At 43.1% G+C, this 18,848-nt stretch overlaps 3 protein-coding genes across 9 annotated transcripts in view; all 3 read left to right on the plus strand.

Annotated features, from left to right (window-relative positions):
• Window positions 1–507: 507 nt before the first annotated feature.
• Window positions 508–8,343, plus strand: LOC143327626 (acylamino-acid-releasing enzyme-like). The gene is made up of 23 exons (XM_076742077.1): window positions 508–590; window positions 1,087–1,216; window positions 1,316–1,442; window positions 1,535–1,622; window positions 1,719–1,794; window positions 1,897–1,988; window positions 2,187–2,261; window positions 2,356–2,493; window positions 2,599–2,690; window positions 2,811–2,851; window positions 3,731–3,852; window positions 4,079–4,139; window positions 4,234–4,331; window positions 4,500–4,551; window positions 4,674–4,762; window positions 4,938–5,076; window positions 5,230–5,313; window positions 5,750–5,830; window positions 6,562–6,650; window positions 6,837–7,027; window positions 7,294–7,396; window positions 7,487–7,593; window positions 7,698–8,343. The coding sequence occupies exons 1-23, from the start codon at window positions 579–581 to the stop codon at window positions 7,801–7,803; spliced, it is 2,193 nt and encodes a 730-aa protein (XP_076598192.1). The 5' UTR covers window positions 508–578; the 3' UTR covers window positions 7,804–8,343.
• Window positions 8,344–8,767: 424 nt separating this feature from the next.
• tlr9 (toll-like receptor 9) lies at window positions 8,768–12,625 on the plus strand. Its single transcript, XM_076741242.1, has 3 exons — window positions 8,768–8,842; window positions 9,079–12,036; window positions 12,153–12,625. The coding sequence occupies exons 1-3, from the start codon at window positions 8,840–8,842 to the stop codon at window positions 12,357–12,359; spliced, it is 3,168 nt and encodes a 1,055-aa protein (XP_076597357.1). The 5' UTR covers window positions 8,768–8,839; the 3' UTR covers window positions 12,360–12,625.
• A 1,112-nt stretch (window positions 12,626–13,737) lies between these two features.
• The window catches only part of LOC143327080 (ERC protein 2-like), a 144,420-nt gene continuing 139,309 nt past the window's right edge, over window positions 13,738–18,848 (plus strand). For all 7 annotated transcript variants that reach the window (XR_013077723.1, XM_076741233.1, XM_076741234.1 and 4 more), the window contains exons 1-2: window positions 13,738–13,825; window positions 16,008–17,141. Coding sequence is in view for 6 of the 7 variants with exons in the window: in XM_076741233.1 (XP_076597348.1) it covers window positions 16,287–17,141 (855 nt within the window). In the remaining variant the exon portion in view is untranslated. The remainder of the gene's footprint in view (window positions 13,826–16,007; window positions 17,142–18,848) is intronic.

Raw genomic sequence — 18,848 nt, forward strand, 5'->3', positions numbered from 1 at the left:
CCCCAGCTGACTGACAGAAACAGTGAGGTGGTTGTCATTCAGACATAAGAAATTGAATGAATACTAACTACAAAGTAGTTTAAAAATATGTCTCGTCAATATATATGCATTACTGTGCTTTGGCAGAGAATACCACACATTAAAATCAATGTCTTTGAATAAGCACAATGTAAAATACCCTGAAGACTACGGTTTACAACGCAAGAGGGCGTTAAAATCTCAGTTGTTTTGTTTCTGTCTTTTGCTTCCTGTTGGGTGTTGCAGAGGTCATATGCCTACAAAATAAAAGCACAGTCATATGTCACGGCTTGAATAAACTGTTCTTTTTGGTGATAGACGTTCTAAGTTGTCTGGCACATGTTGTAGATTGCTGTATGTAATTTATTTATTATTATTTACCATTAATTCATTCCTAAACTCCGGTATTTTGGTTCACCCTGGAACTCTTTATCAATCATCTTGTTTTATTTTTGATGTTACATTAGGAAGCTGTAATAGGTGTAACGTTTATTTTTCGCTAGCTTTGTACTGGAGCACCAACCGAAATTTGCAGACAAGCGACACAGATCAATCCTAACATGGAATCACAGGTACGATTAGACTGAACTGACTATGTATTCTTTGCCTCTGAACCGGTAACATAACCTACAAAAATAAACTCTGAATATATGCGCAAATGTATCGCTGCCGTTAATTTACGTTGTCATTGTCTTCGGTCGTAACTCAATTAAAGTTAACGTTTGCCCGCTTTTCAGTCAAGCTAGCAGGCTGACAGCGGTTGTTTATGGTCACTTGCTACAGGAAGTTCCTGGTCACATTAAATCCGTCTGACATTACGAGAAACAAACACGCTTGTTCACTTGGTTATTTTGTTTTTCTCGTAGCAATCGCTCGATTGCTCTACAGAACGGAGTTAGCCAATACGTTAAAAACTCACTTCTTCTTTTGGTGATTAACTATAATAACTATACCAACTTATGTATAGCTGGCTAGCTTCCTTGCTAGGACATGAACAGGGCATTGTTCGCTGTTAGGCAGATTGTATCTCTGAGACGCAGTGTGAGTTATTCTGCTGCGTGTTGTCAGGTGATTACCAACCCTGAGGAAATTGCCAGGCTCTACAGAGAACTCAGCCTCTTCCCTTCATTGAGTAGAGCAGATCTGGGACCTGTCGTCACCTCTCAGTATGGAGGCAAATACACCAACATCTATACAGGTAGAGTTTGCCTGTGTCATACCAAGCTTTTCAGACCCTTGTGTGTTCTCTGTGTATGTTCATTGATATTAATTGCTCTGTATTTACTTTCTTCTGCAGAATGGAGCCAGCGTGACCTGGAGAGAAATGAGAATGTCAAGTTTTGCAGACAGTACATTGTATTCCACGATGACAAGTCTGTGGTTTACTCAGGAGCCTCGGGGAACTGCACTGAGATCAAAGGAGAGTATGTAAACGTTTTGTCATTTCATCTTTAGCGGGGTTTAAGACACACTACGCTGAGCAAACAGTGTCTCATCAGTATGTTTTCTGTGTCAGGCTGCTATGTAAGGATTCCCCATCGGGTGAAATGAAGGCTGTTGTCCGAGAGTGCACGATCAAAGGAGAGGGCAAACAGTTTCTGGAGGTGTGTGGCTGTCTGGTTCGCCGACCCTGATAAATGTCTTCGTTCCACTTTTTTTGAACCCGCTATCTTTGACTTCACTCCTTTGTGACCCTTTAGATCTGGAGTAAAAACATCAAGATGAAGAGTATCAATCTAACAGCCTTAAAGAAGCACGGCAAAGTCTACGAAGATGGTGAGTCATCTGCAGTTCAAGTCAGCAATTCTTATTTGTCTACCAATGTCCTTGAAACTTGGTCTTCGTGTGTGATAATCAAACTGTGTTTTGCATCCACAGAGCAGTTTGGCTGCTTGGTGTGGTCCCACTCTGAGACCCATCTCTTGTATGTGGCAGAAAGGAAGAGACCTAAGGCAGAATCCTTCTTCCAGGTTTGTGAGAAAAAACATATTTGATGGCCAATCAGCGCTGAATCACATGAGACTCCATAGGGTGAAAATTTAAAGCAAACCGTTTTTAAGTCATTGGTACAAGCTGCTGTACAAGCCCATAGGGAGATAGGATTAGTGTAATATAAAGGTCAGACTCGGAGGTAATAACTGTTTTTGCTTTTCATTGTCTGTTTGTAGACTGAGTCACCAGAGTTGTCCTCTGCCGGGGATGAGGAGGAGAGCCTGAGCGTGGAGAAAAAGGAGGCCGTAAAAGTGAATTTCAGTACTCTTAAGGCTTAATTGACCAGTCTTAATTGCATTCCATTCCAGCTGAGGTTATAGCGTTATTGCTTTTTTTTCCCTGTAGGGGGAGCAGTTTATCTTCCATGAGGACTGGGGAGAGGCACTGGTCGGTAAGAGCTGTCCAGTGCTTTGTGTTCTGGACATCGAGGGTGACAACGTCTCTGTATTGGAGGGAGTGCCTGAAAACATCTCGCCTGGACAGGTTGACACAGCAGATTGATGCGTATTTTTGTGCACGTCTAGTGTGCTCATACTCTGGTACTCTTGCGTTTGCGCTGTCTATGTTACTCTGTCTGTGTCTCTGCAGGCATTTTGGGCTCCAGGTGACACAGGTGTGGTGTTTGTAGGCTGGTGGCATGAGCCTTTCAGACTTGGCCTCAAGCACTGCCCCAACAGGAGGTGATTACTATTCACGTTGAACAGAGAGAAGACTTCAAGCAGGCCTATCACAAATTTCCATCCTTTCTAGGCTCATAGGCTAATACTGAACGTTATTCATGTTTCCTCTTTCTCTGTCAGGTCATCTTTGTTCTATGTGGATCTTATGGGTGGAAAATGTGGTAAGTATGAATGCATGAAGGCTTGTCTTCTATTATTACATTTGCAATAAGGTTTCCACTCTCCAGCAATTACCTTTTTTTAGTAAGATCCTTTTAGCAAGCTGTTGAAGTCAGTCATATTATATAAATTTTTCCAGTCATATAAGGTCTGGTGAAAACAATTTCTGACTTAGATGTGAAAATACACGCTGGTTTCTGTCTAATGTCCGCCAATCCAATATATGTTTTGGTGAGTTTAGTTTAGTTCCTGTTGCATTTGGGTTTTACAGTGTGGCAAGAGCAGTTGATTTTTCTCTTTAAAAAAAGGGATTCCAGGGATCCTTTCCATAATGTTGTCTGACACTTAGTATATAAATCTAGCCTGCCAGTGGCAAAGACAAACACTTTTAGTGAATGTGCCTTGATGGTGTGCAATAGCCTGGAGGGATTACATTCTAGCAGGTTTTCGTGAATCTCGCTCAATACTGGACCAATTTCAAAAACTTGTCCCTGTTAGTCACCTAGAGGCAAAAATAAAAGGAGAAAATTGGGTTTATAAACACAGATAATATTTGACTGGGATTTCTCCCATTTGTGTGGGACATTGAAATCAGAAATTGATTTTTCCTAAACATGATCCAGTAAATTACAGTGCTGCTTAAATGTCCAACCTGCACACACCAGGTCTTGTACATTTTAATCTCTCACTGTGTGAGCTGTTATGCTTTTGCCTTGTCTCATGAGTGAGGCACCACAATAAAACTGATCCTTTTGTCAAGTCGGCATTTCACACTGATTGATGTGTTTCATATCAGACAACTGGAGTGCTATAAACGGGTATAGCTAGACTCTGTTATATTGCAGATGCTCACGTGCTTTGTATTTGTTCGTGTTCCTCAGAGCAGCTGTCATCAGGCACCAATGCAGTGTGGTCTCCCAGGCTGAGCCCAGACAAGTGTCGCATTGTCTACCTGGAGTGTTCTGTCTATGGACCACACATGCAGTGCAACAGACTCTGTATGGTAAGTCAGGATGGAGCCTCTTTTCCACATACGACACATTTAGTTTCTCTTCTTGACAAAGTGAGCTGCACTCACTGATGTTTCTTCACACGATGCGCCATCTTTTGTTTTTTGTTTTTTTTATTCCGTAGAGACCTAGATCTGTGGAAGCAGAAATCCATTTATGAGATAATAAATCCACTTGCTCTCACAAGCTTTCATCTGTGCTTGTATATTTTATTGCTAGTATGACTGGTACACAAAGAAGACCTCGGTGGTGGTGGATGTGGTGAAGCGACCTGGAGAGGGTAAGGAATATTTGATGATGGATGAATGAATGCCCATTTTTTCCACTATATATCAAATTTACTTGTGTTTGTGTATATTGTTGTGGCTTTACAGATGGCTTCACTGGTATCTACAGCTCTCAGCTGTCCCCTCAGTGCTGGTCAGCTGACAGTCAGCGGATTATCGTTGCTTGTCCTCAGCGCAGCCGCAAGGTGCAGTCAACTCCTGGAAAATGCCTTGTTATTATGACAAAAATTAGACCATAAGACTTGGTATTTTTGTATGATAAATTTATATTTTGCACATAAAAAGTATCTAGACTGTGAATATTTTTTAGTGTTTTTTCCGTTAAAAAAAAAAAACTGTTGTCCATCTTGTAGGATCTGTTGATGGTGGATATGAGCACTGGGAGCATCACCTCTCTGACTTCACGTGAGTCACTCAACACAGTTATCAGCTTTGGATTTACTCATGCTCACATGCTCAGGGCAGTTTTTTTTTTTTTTTATTAAAGTTTGGTGCTAACTAAGTCTAATGATGTCCTTTGTCTGTAGAGTCCGATGTTGGAAGCTGGTGTCTGCTGAACATAGAGAGAGATCTGATGGTGGTCAGCTGCTCATCTCCAAACTGCCCTCCAAGTCTGGTAGGATCAGCCTTTTCATTAAGAGCAGTCTTCATTTAATATATATGCTAAGTATGCTGTGGCCTGAATTTCATTTTTGTGCTCTTTAGGAAAGAGCTTTAGTACTCAAAAAATCAAACTCGATGTGATGAACAAGCTACTGTGTCACCTGTTGCAATGGCTTTCCTGTGTCCAGAGGGTGGGGTTCCTTCCAGCAAGGGATTCTCAGGAGGAAGTGGTCTGGGTTACTTTGGAAGACTCTGAGAAGTTGCCAGATATTGACTGGCAGATCTTGACTTTCACCCCTCCCCCAGAGCAAGACAACAGTCAATACCGTAAGAATAGAAAGTCTTCATTTTAGTATTTAGACAGTTTCACAGACATGAATGGTACAGAAAATGTGAGAAATAGCTCTACACACACTGCCGTCGAGTGCAACACCACCACCGTGTATCTCCGTGGGACTAACTAATGTTTCTGTGTTCTAGCTGGCCTTGATTTTGAAGCTTTGCTGATCAAACCAAAGGAGGTTAAGGATGGAGTGAAGCTGCCTCTTATTGTCAGTCCTCATGGTTGGTTACTCTCATAATGCTTCTGTCATGTCAGGTCGTGTTAGGGTGATAATCGTTCATTGTTATACAGCTTAATGTAGTAACCCCCACCCCCCAAAAAAAAAAAAAAATCCAAGTTAATATTGGAAATGTTCTATATTTATTCGCTTCCATAGAGAAGTAAGAATGCTGAATTTATTGTTAGGATTAAGTCTGTGAATCTGTTCTGGGATTTGTTCCTGTTCAGCCAACAGCGCCTACCACAGATATGATTGGCATTGCCAACAGTGGTTGCTATGTTTAATCATATTGTCAAAAATCAAGAATGGTCTTTCATAACAATCCTGAGATATCTTAATATGTTTGATTCTATATGCATCCTCACACATGAAGACACAGACGGCCTTTAATTCAAACTGTCAGTCTGTACTTCACATAACATGTTTCTTTCACATAGGGGGTCCTCACTCGGTGATTGTAGCCGAATGGCTTCTGTCCTCGTCTGTGCTGTGCAGGATGGGCTTTGCTGTATTGCTGGGTAAGTTCATATGTTAACGTGACACCTGCTCAGAGGTTGGTCATCCATGGATAGGATGATCTTTGTGTAAATGGGGATGACAAGTTTTACATGCTGTCTCCTGCATAGGTCAGTGACCCAGACTGAAGTGTGTCAGTGTGTGGCAGTTCAGTGTGTAGACTGCTGCATGATCAGATGAATTATATGGCTTGTTAACAGCAAATCATCGCACCCCGTCTCTCATAGTTATTTCTACCTGCATGTCATTCATCTCCCAGCCCTTTTGCTTTCATTTGTCACATGGTTCTGTTTAATAACACATCTTTTGGTCCTTTCGTGACACAGAATAGATGTATAATTAGTGATTAGAGCCATGTCTCTTTCAGCCGTCTCATTTGCTCGCTCTCTAAATTTGAACAATACCAATATTTTATGTTCGCCGAAAACAGACATCTGTGTCAATGTTATATTGTGTACAGGTGCCAACACATTGTATGGATTGCGTTTATGCCAACTTACCTCCAGATGTGGTCAGGCAGATCTGATCGGTACAGATACAGACATATTGTCCAGATACAGATGCCATTTAATACCAGTTGTAAATGGGGTCTTGCAGTGTGTCTGCTTGAGGTGTTAAGCCTGTATTCATAACTTGTGAGGCCATACTTGCTGTTCTGTGTCCTGCAGTATGTGCAGTTTCATCAATCTGTATTTTTTGGTTGCTTTTTTGTTTTGTTTTTTAAATTTCTTAGTGAACTATCGTGGCTCTCTGGGGTACGGTCAGGACAGTATCCTCTCATTACCTGGCAATATTGGCACCCAGGACGTCAAGGATGTTCAAGTAAGAATAAAACAAATAAAACTGACAATGCTGTTTAAAGTGACGATTACAAAGTTTGCAACTCACGAAATTGGTTATCTACTTCCGGCGACTTCCGGTGTTGTTTTATGGTGACACTGTATCTTTCTTTCTTTGCCGCCACAAATGTTCTCTTACAGTTTCTCCGTGTTTTTCTCCCCCTCCCAGTTTGCTGTCGAAAGTGTTCTGAAAGGTGGCGAATTGGACATGAACAAGGTGGCCATTTCAGGGGGTTCCCATGGTGGTTTCCTGGCTTGTCATCTGATTGGCCAGTACCCAGGGTTCTACAAGGCCTGTGTGGCTCGCAACCCTGTCACCAATTTGGCCTCTATGATTGGCTCCACTGACATCCCAGACTGGTACATGCACACTCCCACGCTCTTGTCCGCATTTGTTTACTCGTTCCACGACCGTGTCAGTTGTGCACAACCACTCGACCTTTGTTCTTTTATCATGCGCATCCTCGACATTCCACTCAGCTGCAAGCAAAGGGCGTGCGTCTGCCTCGCTGTCAGGAAAGGAAGGGTTCAATAATGCACACAACAACACTGCAAAAACAGAAGATCTGAAAGCCATTCAGTGCGTTTTTTTTCCTCCTTTTGATGTTTAACTATGATTTTTGCAGGTGCATGTTTGAGGCTGGCTATGACTACAGTACAGACTGTCTACCTGACCCTGCTGTTTGGGAACAGATGCTGAACAAGTCCCCCATTAAACATGTTACACAGGTATGGGTATTTCTGTGTATGTGTCTTGACTGTGCATGGGACTTCATTAGTGTTGTTACACAGTGTAACCTAAGTTGATCTCTCATCTAGGTACAGACACCAGTATTGTTTACCTTAGGGGAAGATGACAAGCGTGTACCCAACAAGCAAGGAATTGAATATTACAGAGCTCTGAAAGCAAAGCAGGTCCCAGTGCGGTAAGCAGCTTCTCTGCTAACACGTTTTATGGGTTATGTTAGATATGCACTGCACAGCAGGCTTTTATTGTTCATTTACTAATGCTCTGATGTACGTTGTGTAGGTTGCTGTGGTACCCCGGGAACAATCACTCTCTCTCCAAGGTGGATGCTGAGTCTGATGGCTTTATGAACATCGCTCTGTGGATAATTCAGCACTTGTGTCAGTGATGGTGAAGTTAAAGTCATGGTAGTGTGTTGTTGTTGCTGCTAGGGAAAGATAGCAGGACACTACTGTGTGGAAGAGATATTCTGCCTCTGTTTCCAGGACAGTGTGAGGACCAATCCAAAGCCAAAGCATTGAAAGTGCTCTCCAACCAGAACACACTTTGTATGACTGTACTTTACTTGTAATCTATCTGTGGCTGTCGTGATTGCCGCAATGACTTCCTAATAGGTGGATGTGGAAATGAAGTTTTAGTACAGCACTTGAATTAAAGTTGTTCGGATGCAGTTTGGATTTATCAGGAACACATTTTAGTCATACAGTTTTGATTTTTTTTTTTTTTTTTGATTTTTTTTTTTTAATTTTGCAGTCTATACAACTTAAGGGCTTTTCAGGGTGGTAGTTGTGTTTGAGGTTATATAAACAAAGGAAATTAGCTTCATGTTCAGTCTTTTCACTGCTCATTGTTAATGTTTGGTTTTTAAAAACTCAATACTGCTTTGATTTCATGACACAGTGCACTTAATAAAGCGAGTGTGAAAGTACGAGCAGTGTGCGATGAATCTCTGAATACGCGTGCGTGCGTTTGTATTGAAAAGAAATATGAAAGCAGTCACTGAACTACTTCCTTATGCCTTTTCTTTAGAACTTGTAATGAATTAAGGAAGTCATCCAACCTTGGTCACCTGTGGAAAAACCTTCTCTCTGTTCATTCTTTTGGTCTGGCTCTACAGTCAGAAGAGAAGAGCATTAAGTCAGTTTGACATATATTCTGAAGTGGCTGTCACAAAGGACGATGCTGTTTGTAGAATCCTATATTTTAAATCACCTGAGATGATGTCTGTATCTAACACTCATGAAATGTATGAGTTTTGCTTAGGTCACATGATTTGCAAATGACCACATGTTTTCACTTCTGCATAAGTGGATCCAGTTTCTTGTCACTGCACAGACTATGAGATAATAATCTTTCCCCTCCTGGATTAAAGCTTGCTTCATCTGGCTGCTGATGTGAATTTTAAGATACATGCTATATCCACTATGGTAAGTACGATGCCATTTTATTCTTCCATCAATAATGCATTAAATTTCACTTTCGTTTATACAGACATGGTTGATTGGAAAGGCATGAAAGGTGATTTATTCAGCAGTTGTTTGAAGCTGCTTTAACAATCAGGTTTATATAGTGATGTTGATGCTTGATCTTATGCAAAATGAAATTACCTGCTCAGACTACTATCCAAACCGTCAACAGCTGAAATTAAGTTTCTTTTTTTCAGGCTATGTTGAAAAATATCCTCATCCTTTGTCAGCTTCTTCCGATAGTGAGGACCATAACGACCACCTTCTTTCCATGTGACACTGATGTGAATGCCACTGCAGTCGACTGCTCTGACAGACCACTCAAGCTTGTCCCCTTCATTAAGTCTACCACTGTTGTGTCGCTCAATTTGAGTAGGACGAAGATACAGGAAGTAAAGCAGCATGCTTTGTCGGGTCTCCCAAACCTTCAGACTCTGAAAATAATGGGAAATTGTCAGCCAGGTCACCCGAAAGCTTTGGAAGACCACTCATGCGAGTTGGAGATCCACCCTTATGCCTTCAAGAGCCTATCGAAGCTTCGGTGTTTGTATCTGTCAGGAAACAGCCTCACCAGGATACCTTGGTTACCTGAAAGCCTGAGGGTTCTCGATCTACAGAATAATCGCATCTTCCACATTGACCAGCCTTTAAAAACTCCATATCTCAATGAGCTCTATCTCTCCAAGAACTGCTTTTATATGAATCCTTGCGGTCAGTCCTTTTACATCTGCGAGGGGGTTTTCAGAGAGCTCTCTAAACTCAAAAACCTTACCCTAGGGTATAATAATTTGACAGCTGTCCCTATAGGGTTGCCATCCTCACTGAGGTATCTGGATTTAAAAGAGAATACAATCACAGAGGTCTTAGATGGAGCATTTGCCAACCTGACTATGCTCAAGTATTTGAATTTGGAGTGGAATTGCCAGCGTTGTGACCATGCAGCCAGGCCCTGCTTTCCTTGCCCGCAAAATCGCTCTCTACAGCTATTTCCAAACTCATTCTATGCTGAGAACAGCTCCATCGCCTACCTAAGCTTAAGAGGAAACTCTCTGAGAACATTTCCAGAGGGTCTTTTCCGACCTTTGAAGAATTTACGGAGGCTGGACCTCTCTGACAACCTCCTGGCATATGTTATACGGAATGGCACCTTCTTTTCAGAGCTGAAAGGCCTCAATTGGATTAGCCTTATCTATAACTATGAACCGCTGAAGACATTTCCAGAACTGATCCTCTCCCCACATATTGGCAACATAACTGGTCTGCAGTATCTTCTTCTGAGTGGCAACTTTTTCCATGTGGTTTCAAGCGAGAGCCTCAGTGTTCTGTCCAAACTTCAAAAGCTACAGAAACTGGAACTGAGAATGAACTTCATTAGTACCTGTGACTTGAAAGGTCTCAAACAGATACCATCTCTCATCAAAATTGACCTCTCCCAAAACATGCTTAACTTTCTTCCATGCTGCTTGAGTCCCTCATCAGAGATTGTGGTACAGAAAAGCTGTCAGAACCAGAACTTGTATACAAATAATATTCCTGACCCATCTCTTATGCTGATAGATCGAGAGGTCACATCTGGCAGTGCCATCTGGGATTCCAACCAGTCAAACAGGCTGGAACTGTATGAGGACAATGTGTCTCCAACACTCTGGGACAATTTCTGCCGACACAACCTGACATTCGACCTGTCTCAAAATGACATTATGTCTCTTAACAAAGAGGTGTTTGTGGGCATGGAAAACGCTGTTTGTTTAGACCTTTCCTTCAATTACATGAGCCAGACATTGAAGAGTGGGACATTTGAGAGCATGAAAAACTTAGTTTTTCTTAATTTGTCATACAACAGACTTGATTTTTATTATAGAGAGGCTTTCAGTGAGCTTAAAACCACTCTGAAGGTATTAGATGTAAGTAACAACGAGTTTCACTTTAAAATGAGGGGCATGGGTCATCGTTTGGAGTTCATTCAAAATCTGACTCACTTGGAAGTCCTAAGTCTGGCAAACAATGGCATTGGGATGCGGATAGATCACAGCCTGATCAGCAGCTCTTTGAAGTACCTCTACTTCTACGGAAATCATCTGGACATTATGTGGGACTCTGACAACGACAAGTACACAAAGTTCTTCCAAACCCTGACAAACCTCACCTACCTGGACATCTCTGACAATGGACTGAAGTCGATCTCACCAGAGGTTCTGTGTAACCTCCCAGGAAGTATTGAGACCCTCATCATCAGCGACAATCTACTGAACTATTTCCCGTGGCAAAGCATCTCAACACTAAGAAATCTGCGTCACCTGGACCTCAGTCTAAACTTCCTCTCTTATTTGCCTCATAGAGTCATAGAATTTGGGGAATGTTTTTCTTTCTTGGACCTCAGTCACAATCGTCTTACCTTTATACCTGTGAATTTCTTCAGTGAGATGAAATCCTTGCAAAAATTGTATCTTAGCCACAATCAGATCAAGGAGTTGAACCATCAGTTTCTCCCTGCCCCCTTTAAAAACGGTAGTGTGCTTCAGAAACTCACCCTGCATGCCAACCCCTTCAAATGTGACTGTGATACGTCTTGGTTTGCGGACTTTTTGCGTACTACTCCAGTACAGATTCCTTATCTCACCACACATATACACTGTGAATACCCAGAGTCCCAACAGGGTGAGAGCATACTGTCTATGGACCAGCGTTCCTGCCAGGACATATATGGCAGCTTAGCCTCCCTCGTCTGTTCCTTCTTGGTTGTGATGTTCACTGTTCTGCCCCTGTTGAAGCATCTCTATGGCTGGGATCTGTGGTATTGCTTGCAGGTACTTTGGGCAGGACACAAGGGCTACTCTCAGCTGGCTGGTGGCAATTCACAGTATCACTATGATGCTTTTGTGGTGTTTGACACCAGCAACCAGGCTGTGAGGGACTGGGTCTACAAGGAGTTAACTGTCAATCTGGAGAACTCAGGTCACAGGCGGTTTAGTCTCTGTTTGGAGGAGAGGGACTGGATTCCCGGGCTTTCATGTATTGAAAATCTACATAATGCCGTGTACAGCAGCATGAAGACCGTGTTTGTGCTGTCCAGTGGCGCTGCTGGTGGCGAGACAGTGAATGGTGTGATCCGCCAGGCTTTCTTCATGGTTCAGCAGCGGCTTCTGGATGAGAAGGTTAGTAAAATGAACTTTTTATTTTCATGTGCATTCTGTGGGTGTGAATCTTGCCACCACTGAGTTCTTGCCATGGTTTCACAACACTAAATTATCTCTGTTTTTATCCAAACCAGGTAGATGTGGCTGTGCTGGTTCTGCTGGATGAGATGTTTCCCAAACTGAAGTACCTCCAGCTGAGGAAAAGGTTGTGCAGAAAGTCTGTGTTGTCCTGGCCGAGGAACCCAATGGCTCAACCGCTATTCTGGAACCAAGTGAGAATGGCGTTGTCATCAGATAACCTCAACTTTTATAACAACAACATGAGTGAAAGTTTTATATGACTACCTATGAATGGCAGATAGAGAGCAATTTGGTGAAAGAAGTCCTAGTCATTAAATCTTTTTTCCCATAATCTCGTTTTGACAAACATCCCCTACCCCTAATTGCATATGTAATGATACATGGTTGATGTTTTTAATATGTGATTATATTTGTAAATATTTTACTCATTAAGAGTGTGTTCTGTTGTTTTGTCTGACAGAGTTGATGTGGATTGTTTCATTTTTTTCCCTTCTTAGTGAGGTAATCCTTCTCTTCAGAGAGCTTACTATTGTGGGCTGCAAAGTTAATCAAGGCTGTATACTGTACATAAACACTGAGACATTGATTTTGGGCTATACAAAAATAAACTTGACTTGGTGTCATTTGACTAGCTTGATTTCATAAGTATTGCAAGAGAGTAATGTAGTGCCCCTGAATATATAACACCACTGCCCCAACCCTCAAAATTTCACTTCACTTTGCTTTGACGCTGGGAGGAAATGAAACTAATGATTATTTCTCAGACAACAGATGACTGACAACTTCACCTGCTGTGCCCACAAAGTAAGATAAGTCACCTGTGATTTGTCACCGCTTCCTCATAAACAGTTTCACAAGTTTAAGAGGAAAACTGGGGACAGATCTGTTGTCCAGCTACACCAGTTTACCAAAAACATGTCAGAATGTATGAGAAGCTTTCATTCTGCAGGTTCTGAGCAGAGGAGGAGATTGGTGACAGATGCACATGCAAAAATATTGAAAGTAACAAAACACATTCAAACAGCCAGACCTGCTGTGTGGCCAGTGCAGCTTGTTTCACTGCACACATCTCTGAGCCTGTAGGCTGGGATCCCACCTTAATTTTTTGTCTTGAGTTCTGGGAGTTCTATCTGACAAACAGCACCTCTTTTCTGAGAGTGAAACCTCTGACACAAAGTGGTTATTCTTGCTTATTTTGTGGGTGAGTTACAGTGAATCAACAGTGAACTGCACAGCTGCCCCTTGCAGCAGGTCCACAGGTTTTATTTGAAAGTAGGTTTGTGGCTTTACCCAATCATGTGTTGCAATTTTAGATTAGTTCTCTTGTCTCTACATCCGATAGAATAAACTAACCCACTTGTATGGGATTAAATTACTGATGACTATCAGGGTATATTGTGTTTTCTGGTCTATGAAAATCGGGATGCAACTCGCATTTGCGCTGAATTTTTTTTCCTTGCAAATTTGGACGTAAGACCTTGAATGTGCCATGCCCGACTGACGCTCGTGTAGGTGTATGGAAGGAAGAAACCCTCCAATCGTTGCTGCTCGTGCTGCCCCATCTCGCCGCGTAGCTCGCGCACGCGCCAGCTTGGAAGAGCGCGCCCACGAGGACCCGATGGCAGGACAGGTCATGAGGGAGCTGAGCCGATGAGATCATGGAGCCTGCGCCGAGGTCGGACAGGATTCGGTTGGGACTTGGCGGTGATGGAGAGGTGCCTGCCCGGTAAGCCAGAGCTCACACGTTGCGGGCACACCTGGGTTTTGTGTCGTTTTGGCAACATTATCTGAACAAATAAAACTCCGTGCTCTCAGTTTGCGTGGCAGATTAATTATTATGTAAGGTACTAGCTCGAACTCATGTAGCCGTGTGCATATGAGCAAGAAACTAATCCTTCATGCCGTGGTCGTAGTAGAGTCATTCGGGCGGTCGTGTCCAGGCTGTGTGGTCACATGCGCAACGGCCGTTTTACTCGTGCCACCGGTGAAATATAGTGCGTTCTACTCCACAGGAGGTTGGCAGCATGTTGAACTGTGTGAGAGGGGCTCGTGTGATATGGACAAATGGTGTCATATAAGTTACGCTATTGCTTGTTTGGGTGGTGACTCGACTTTTCTCGTCGCGGCAACAGCTGGCTGCCAACTCAGAAGTAAGTACAGAGGTTTGAGGCCGGTTCGAAGTGAGGCGTTTCCTACTTGTGGCACTTTATTTGAGCATTTCCTTCAGTCCTTTGTGCCTTTGTCAGTTTTTCGGTGTGTCAGTATGGTCTGACGACGAGGTATACAGCTGCGTAACGCGTGCCCATCTAAAGTGACCACTTACACTGACTTTGACACCCGCATCTTAATGCAGATGGTATCTCATATCTGCAGCCTTCAGTAGCTAACTTGCAGTTTTAGACACAATAATCGTTGTGATTTTAGTTTATTCAGTCATTGTCAATCTTCACGGCCAATCTGGATAGAAATGCACAACCGATGTACCAAAATTATCCACTGATTTCATGGTTCTTTTGCTGGCACATAAGGCTAAATTCATTGTCTCAAAACAATGATGGATAAGGGATTGACAGCTATGTTATGACTGACAAGCAGATTTAACCAATCTCTCAGTTGCATTCTGTGCAGTGACTCCCAGCACCCAATCCTCTTGGATTAGAGGAGGGATTATGATTTGGATTTGCCTCTGCTTTGCAGACAGTCCCCAATATCTGGTCCATCATGGCCTGGCTTGTATTTACCGTGATTTCCTGAGGACATTTTTCACCTACTTGTATTAATGTGCAGCTTTTTGCCTCAAAGACAGCAAATGACCTAATATTGATAGTGTATATATTGGATAGATATATAGTTTAATACTTTATATGCTGAGTTTAGCCTAATATGGGCACAGTCTCATCATGCTGTACTTTCCAAGTATGATTTAGCCTAAATTCCAAGTGCCTATTTTTAGTCAAAGCCTAAGGTACCGGTATGTCTTCAGCCCTGATAAAGCCTGATGATGAGCTTTGCAAGTGCCCCAGAGGGATGGCAGATAATAAAGACTGGTTTTCCAATTCCCTTTGCAATCTGCCATGGCCATAGTCAATTACACTATTTTGTCCCTGTTAGCTTCAGACCTGAGCAGGCATTAGAGTCCGTGTGCTTTATGTTGGTAGATCGAGTGCTGTCCGTGGTGCTGAAATGGTCAAGCTGGTCCCTCTCCCTGTTTTATTCTTTCACCATCGACTGTTGTCACTGTGGCTGTTTAAGGTGTTTTACACACAAGGAACGAGAAACCAGGAGTGTGCTACACCACTCATCTGTAGAGTGGTCCATCACTCTCACAACCACAGCTAAGGGAGAGTGAGGAAAACTAAGTGCTGTAGTGATAGTAAGACAACTTTTTCACTAAATCAGTGGTCATCCCTGCTCCACTGGACCCACAATCTTGCTTATTTATAATTTAAAAATTCTTTACGCCTGTATTAAGCCCACCTGTTTTGCCTGCTACATGTGGATGCAAACAACGTCTATTGCACCACATTTCGGTGCACTCATCATTAGCTTCAAGTCTCTTGGAGCCACTTTTCAGAGAAAACTCTTCTTCTGCTCGGGTTTGGTTTTGCCCTTCTTTTCTGGGCATCTCTCACAGTAGGGTACTCGATTGGGTCAAATGTGTTGATGACAGTTGCTGCCTGGTACGCAAAGGACACTTTTGAAACAACCGATGTTACACATTTCTGAATTTTGTCGCCCATGTGTACCTGCATACCAGTGAAGTGCACCCCTGCTTTTATTTGAAACATTATTATAAAACAATAATCAGCTCTGTGAGCCATGTTGTGATGTTGCTTGTGTTGTTTCTTTTTAATATGATTTTTTTTTAATGAGTTTTTTTCTCTGTTGTCCCTCTTCTACCTGTGTAGAATCCATGATGTCCTGCACTGTAGCTGAAACCACAAGTCCTCTGGCCTGTGTGTCTAGGAGCCCTCTAGCAAACAGTCAGTGTCACTTTCTTCTAATAGGACTAAATAAGACTCAGCCTCAAGCCCTAAACAATCAGGGATGGACAGGTGAGAACTGAGAGGCCGAGACGTGGCCTTTATTTTCAACCTTTTTATTCATTCTGTTTCCATTAAGGGACATGATAATATTCCCTACCTTAACAGTTTCCTCTCAAAAGTCGACCTTTGCCATATGAAAAAATGCCTTTAAACATCAGAGCCAAGCCCTCGCAAAGCAAGCTGTCTGCTGGTCCAAAGAGTGGTGGGCAGACTGATGGCGGCGCATCTCATTCACGCTTTTCCAGATCCCCCAAACAGGGGAAAGGCAAACAGGCTGCAAGCTCAGCACCAGGCTCCCGCTCGGGCCTAGAACCAGGCTCTGTGTCAGGCGTTATTCCCGGAACAACGTCTAAATTGGGTGGAGGTCAAGGGTCGGTATCTAGGCCAGGTTTAAAGATCAAACCTGGCACAGCAGCAGACAAAGGAGTAACTCATGGTTCAGCTACAGCGCCAGGGGGTAAAACCCTGTCTATGGAAAACATCCAGTCTTTGAGTGCTGCCTATGCCACTTCAAGCACCATGTACCCCAGTGAGAGGGATTCCTTGGAACCCTCCGGGGGGTACCCCAAAGGCACCATGACGCTGGGCAGGAGCACCAGCCGCTCCTCCTACACTAGCCGGACAACAGCCACAGGCAGCAGCCCAAACATCACCTCCTATGGACTGCATCACCCGTCAGACCACTATGGGGATCAAACCTTGCATCATGCAGGGACTTCCAGTCTGCGGCGCCAGTCTGGGAGACATCCGCTAGATTCAGCTGGACGAGGAGAGGGCTCCACGGTTGATCTCCAGGTTCAGCTCAGGGATCTGCAGAGGGAGAATGAAAACCTGAGGAGAGAGCTGGATGGAGGGAGGGATGGAAGGACGGGCCCCAGCACAAATAATGTCAACTTCTGGACCCCAGATGTGAAAAGAGACAAAGGGGTAAGGCGTGAGGAGGTGAGGACCTCGGTTCTGAAGGACCAGTACAGGACTAACCAAGAGGATCTGCAGGTGAGAGAAAATGACAAATTGAGGAGTTTGTTTCAAAAATGATATATTTCCACTCCATATTCTTCTCAGTGTTCAACACTAAGTCACTTCAGCACCAGCAAGCCTTTATTGCATTACGTTTTTCAAAAGGTGAAAATGTCATTTTGAAACAAAACTTTCAGATTTGTCCGCTCGCATCGCATTGAGACTTTTTGCGTTGGCCCGTCCATCTCCCCTGCACATCATACCTCTCACAGCGTACCTTTTGTTCCTGTCTTCAAGGTTGCATACAAAAGCTTCTGTGCACTTCATTTGTAAAGATGTTTTCTGGGCTCAGCACTGTCTGTGTTTCCATGGGAACCTGCCGTTCCAAGCGTTAGCCAGATTCTGAAAAAGCTCACAGCTACTCCTGAAGGGACAGTGACCAGCCTGTCCTGTGCCACCTCTCCCTGGAGGCTGTCCCAGTCAGTCTGAGGCATTACCCATCTGTCTGTCCCACTGCATAGCTGCCATATATCTGCTCTTTCATGGCCCGCCCTCTGTGTCTCCATTGTCACATTGTGTAGCATTTTAATTCCTCTTGTGTCTGTGATTGTCTGGTGGGAAGATGGAAGTGTTTCTCTGGAGGAAAATACCTGGAAGTCTGGAGATTTATTTCATCCTGTTCAGAGAATCATTGGCACCATCCTGTCAGTGTTGCATTTGCTCATTGCACTTCATCTCTCTCACACCAGCGTGCGGAAACTTAAATCATATCTATGCTCCTCCATCTGACTCCTCCCTCTTGTAACCAAGGAGCCACCTCTGCAGTTGTATTTATAGCTTCTTCATCTCGAATTGTCACACAGTGTGAAGACACTGTGACACACTCGCACACACTTTCTTCTGATGTTAAAACCAAACATCATAAAATCAGAAACTTTGAAAATGAATACAGGCGTGCCTTCAGGAACGCTGGAATTGCTGTGAAGCTTTATAGAGTTTCATATGTTGGGACGCTGTGTGAATAAAATAAAAAGAGCAATCATTTGCCAATGAACTGTGTTTACCAAGAACAGTTTTACGACGTGTTCCCGAGCCCAGTAGTGACATCCTTTATACAGTCATGTGTTCACAAAGTGGTGAACCTCTCTCCTTCCTCGCTCATGAACGACTGAGCCTTTCCAGGATGCTCCTCTCATACCCAATCATGATACTATCACCTGTTACCAGTGAACCTGTTTACCTGTGGAATGTTCCAAACAGGGGTTTTTGGAGCTTTCCACAACTTTCCCAGTCTTTTGTTGTATTGTTTTCCATTGAGTGTAAAAAAAAGGTTTAGCAAATTATCACATTCTGTTTTATTTATGTTTTACACAGCATCCCAACTTGTTGGAATCTCATACTGTATTTCACGCTTCTAGCACGATTGATACCAGTGCAGTTCAAACTGAAAATCAGTGTGATGTACACCCACTATTCACCTGTCCAGTTTTAGTATCAGCTGCCATTCAGTTCTGTTGTTGCTGTAATCGAGTTAGTCTGCTGTTCCTGAGCTTTCATCTCCTGTTAGCAAAACATTATTCATCATAAAACATTCTATTACTCTCTTTCTGTCTGTCTCCACCATTCTCCTACTCTCTCTCCCTTCCTCTCTCTTACAGACACACACACACACACACACACACACACACACACACACACACACCAAGGGCTGTTTCAGTTCCAGCTGAAAATGATTACAACTTA

The sequence above is a fragment of the Chaetodon auriga genome, chromosome 10 (assembly GCF_051107435.1).
Source record: "Chaetodon auriga isolate fChaAug3 chromosome 10, fChaAug3.hap1, whole genome shotgun sequence".
NCBI lineage: Eukaryota > Metazoa > Chordata > Actinopteri > Chaetodontiformes > Chaetodontidae > Chaetodon > Chaetodon auriga.

What these genes read in the sequence shown, in the direction of transcription:
- LOC143327626 (XM_076742077.1), top strand. An exon ending in AGAAAAAGGAGGCCGTAAAA is followed by an intron (nt 2,262 to 2,355) that starts GTGAATTTCAGT and finishes TTTTCCCTGTAG; the next exon opens with GGGGAGCAGTTTATCTTCCA. An exon ending in GGGCTTTGCTGTATTGCTGG is followed by an intron (nt 5,831 to 6,561) that starts GTAAGTTCATAT and finishes TAAATTTCTTAG; the next exon opens with TGAACTATCGTGGCTCTCTG.
- tlr9 (XM_076741242.1), top strand. An exon ending in AGCGGCTTCTGGATGAGAAG is followed by an intron (nt 12,037 to 12,152) that starts GTTAGTAAAATG and finishes TATCCAAACCAG; the next exon opens with GTAGATGTGGCTGTGCTGGT.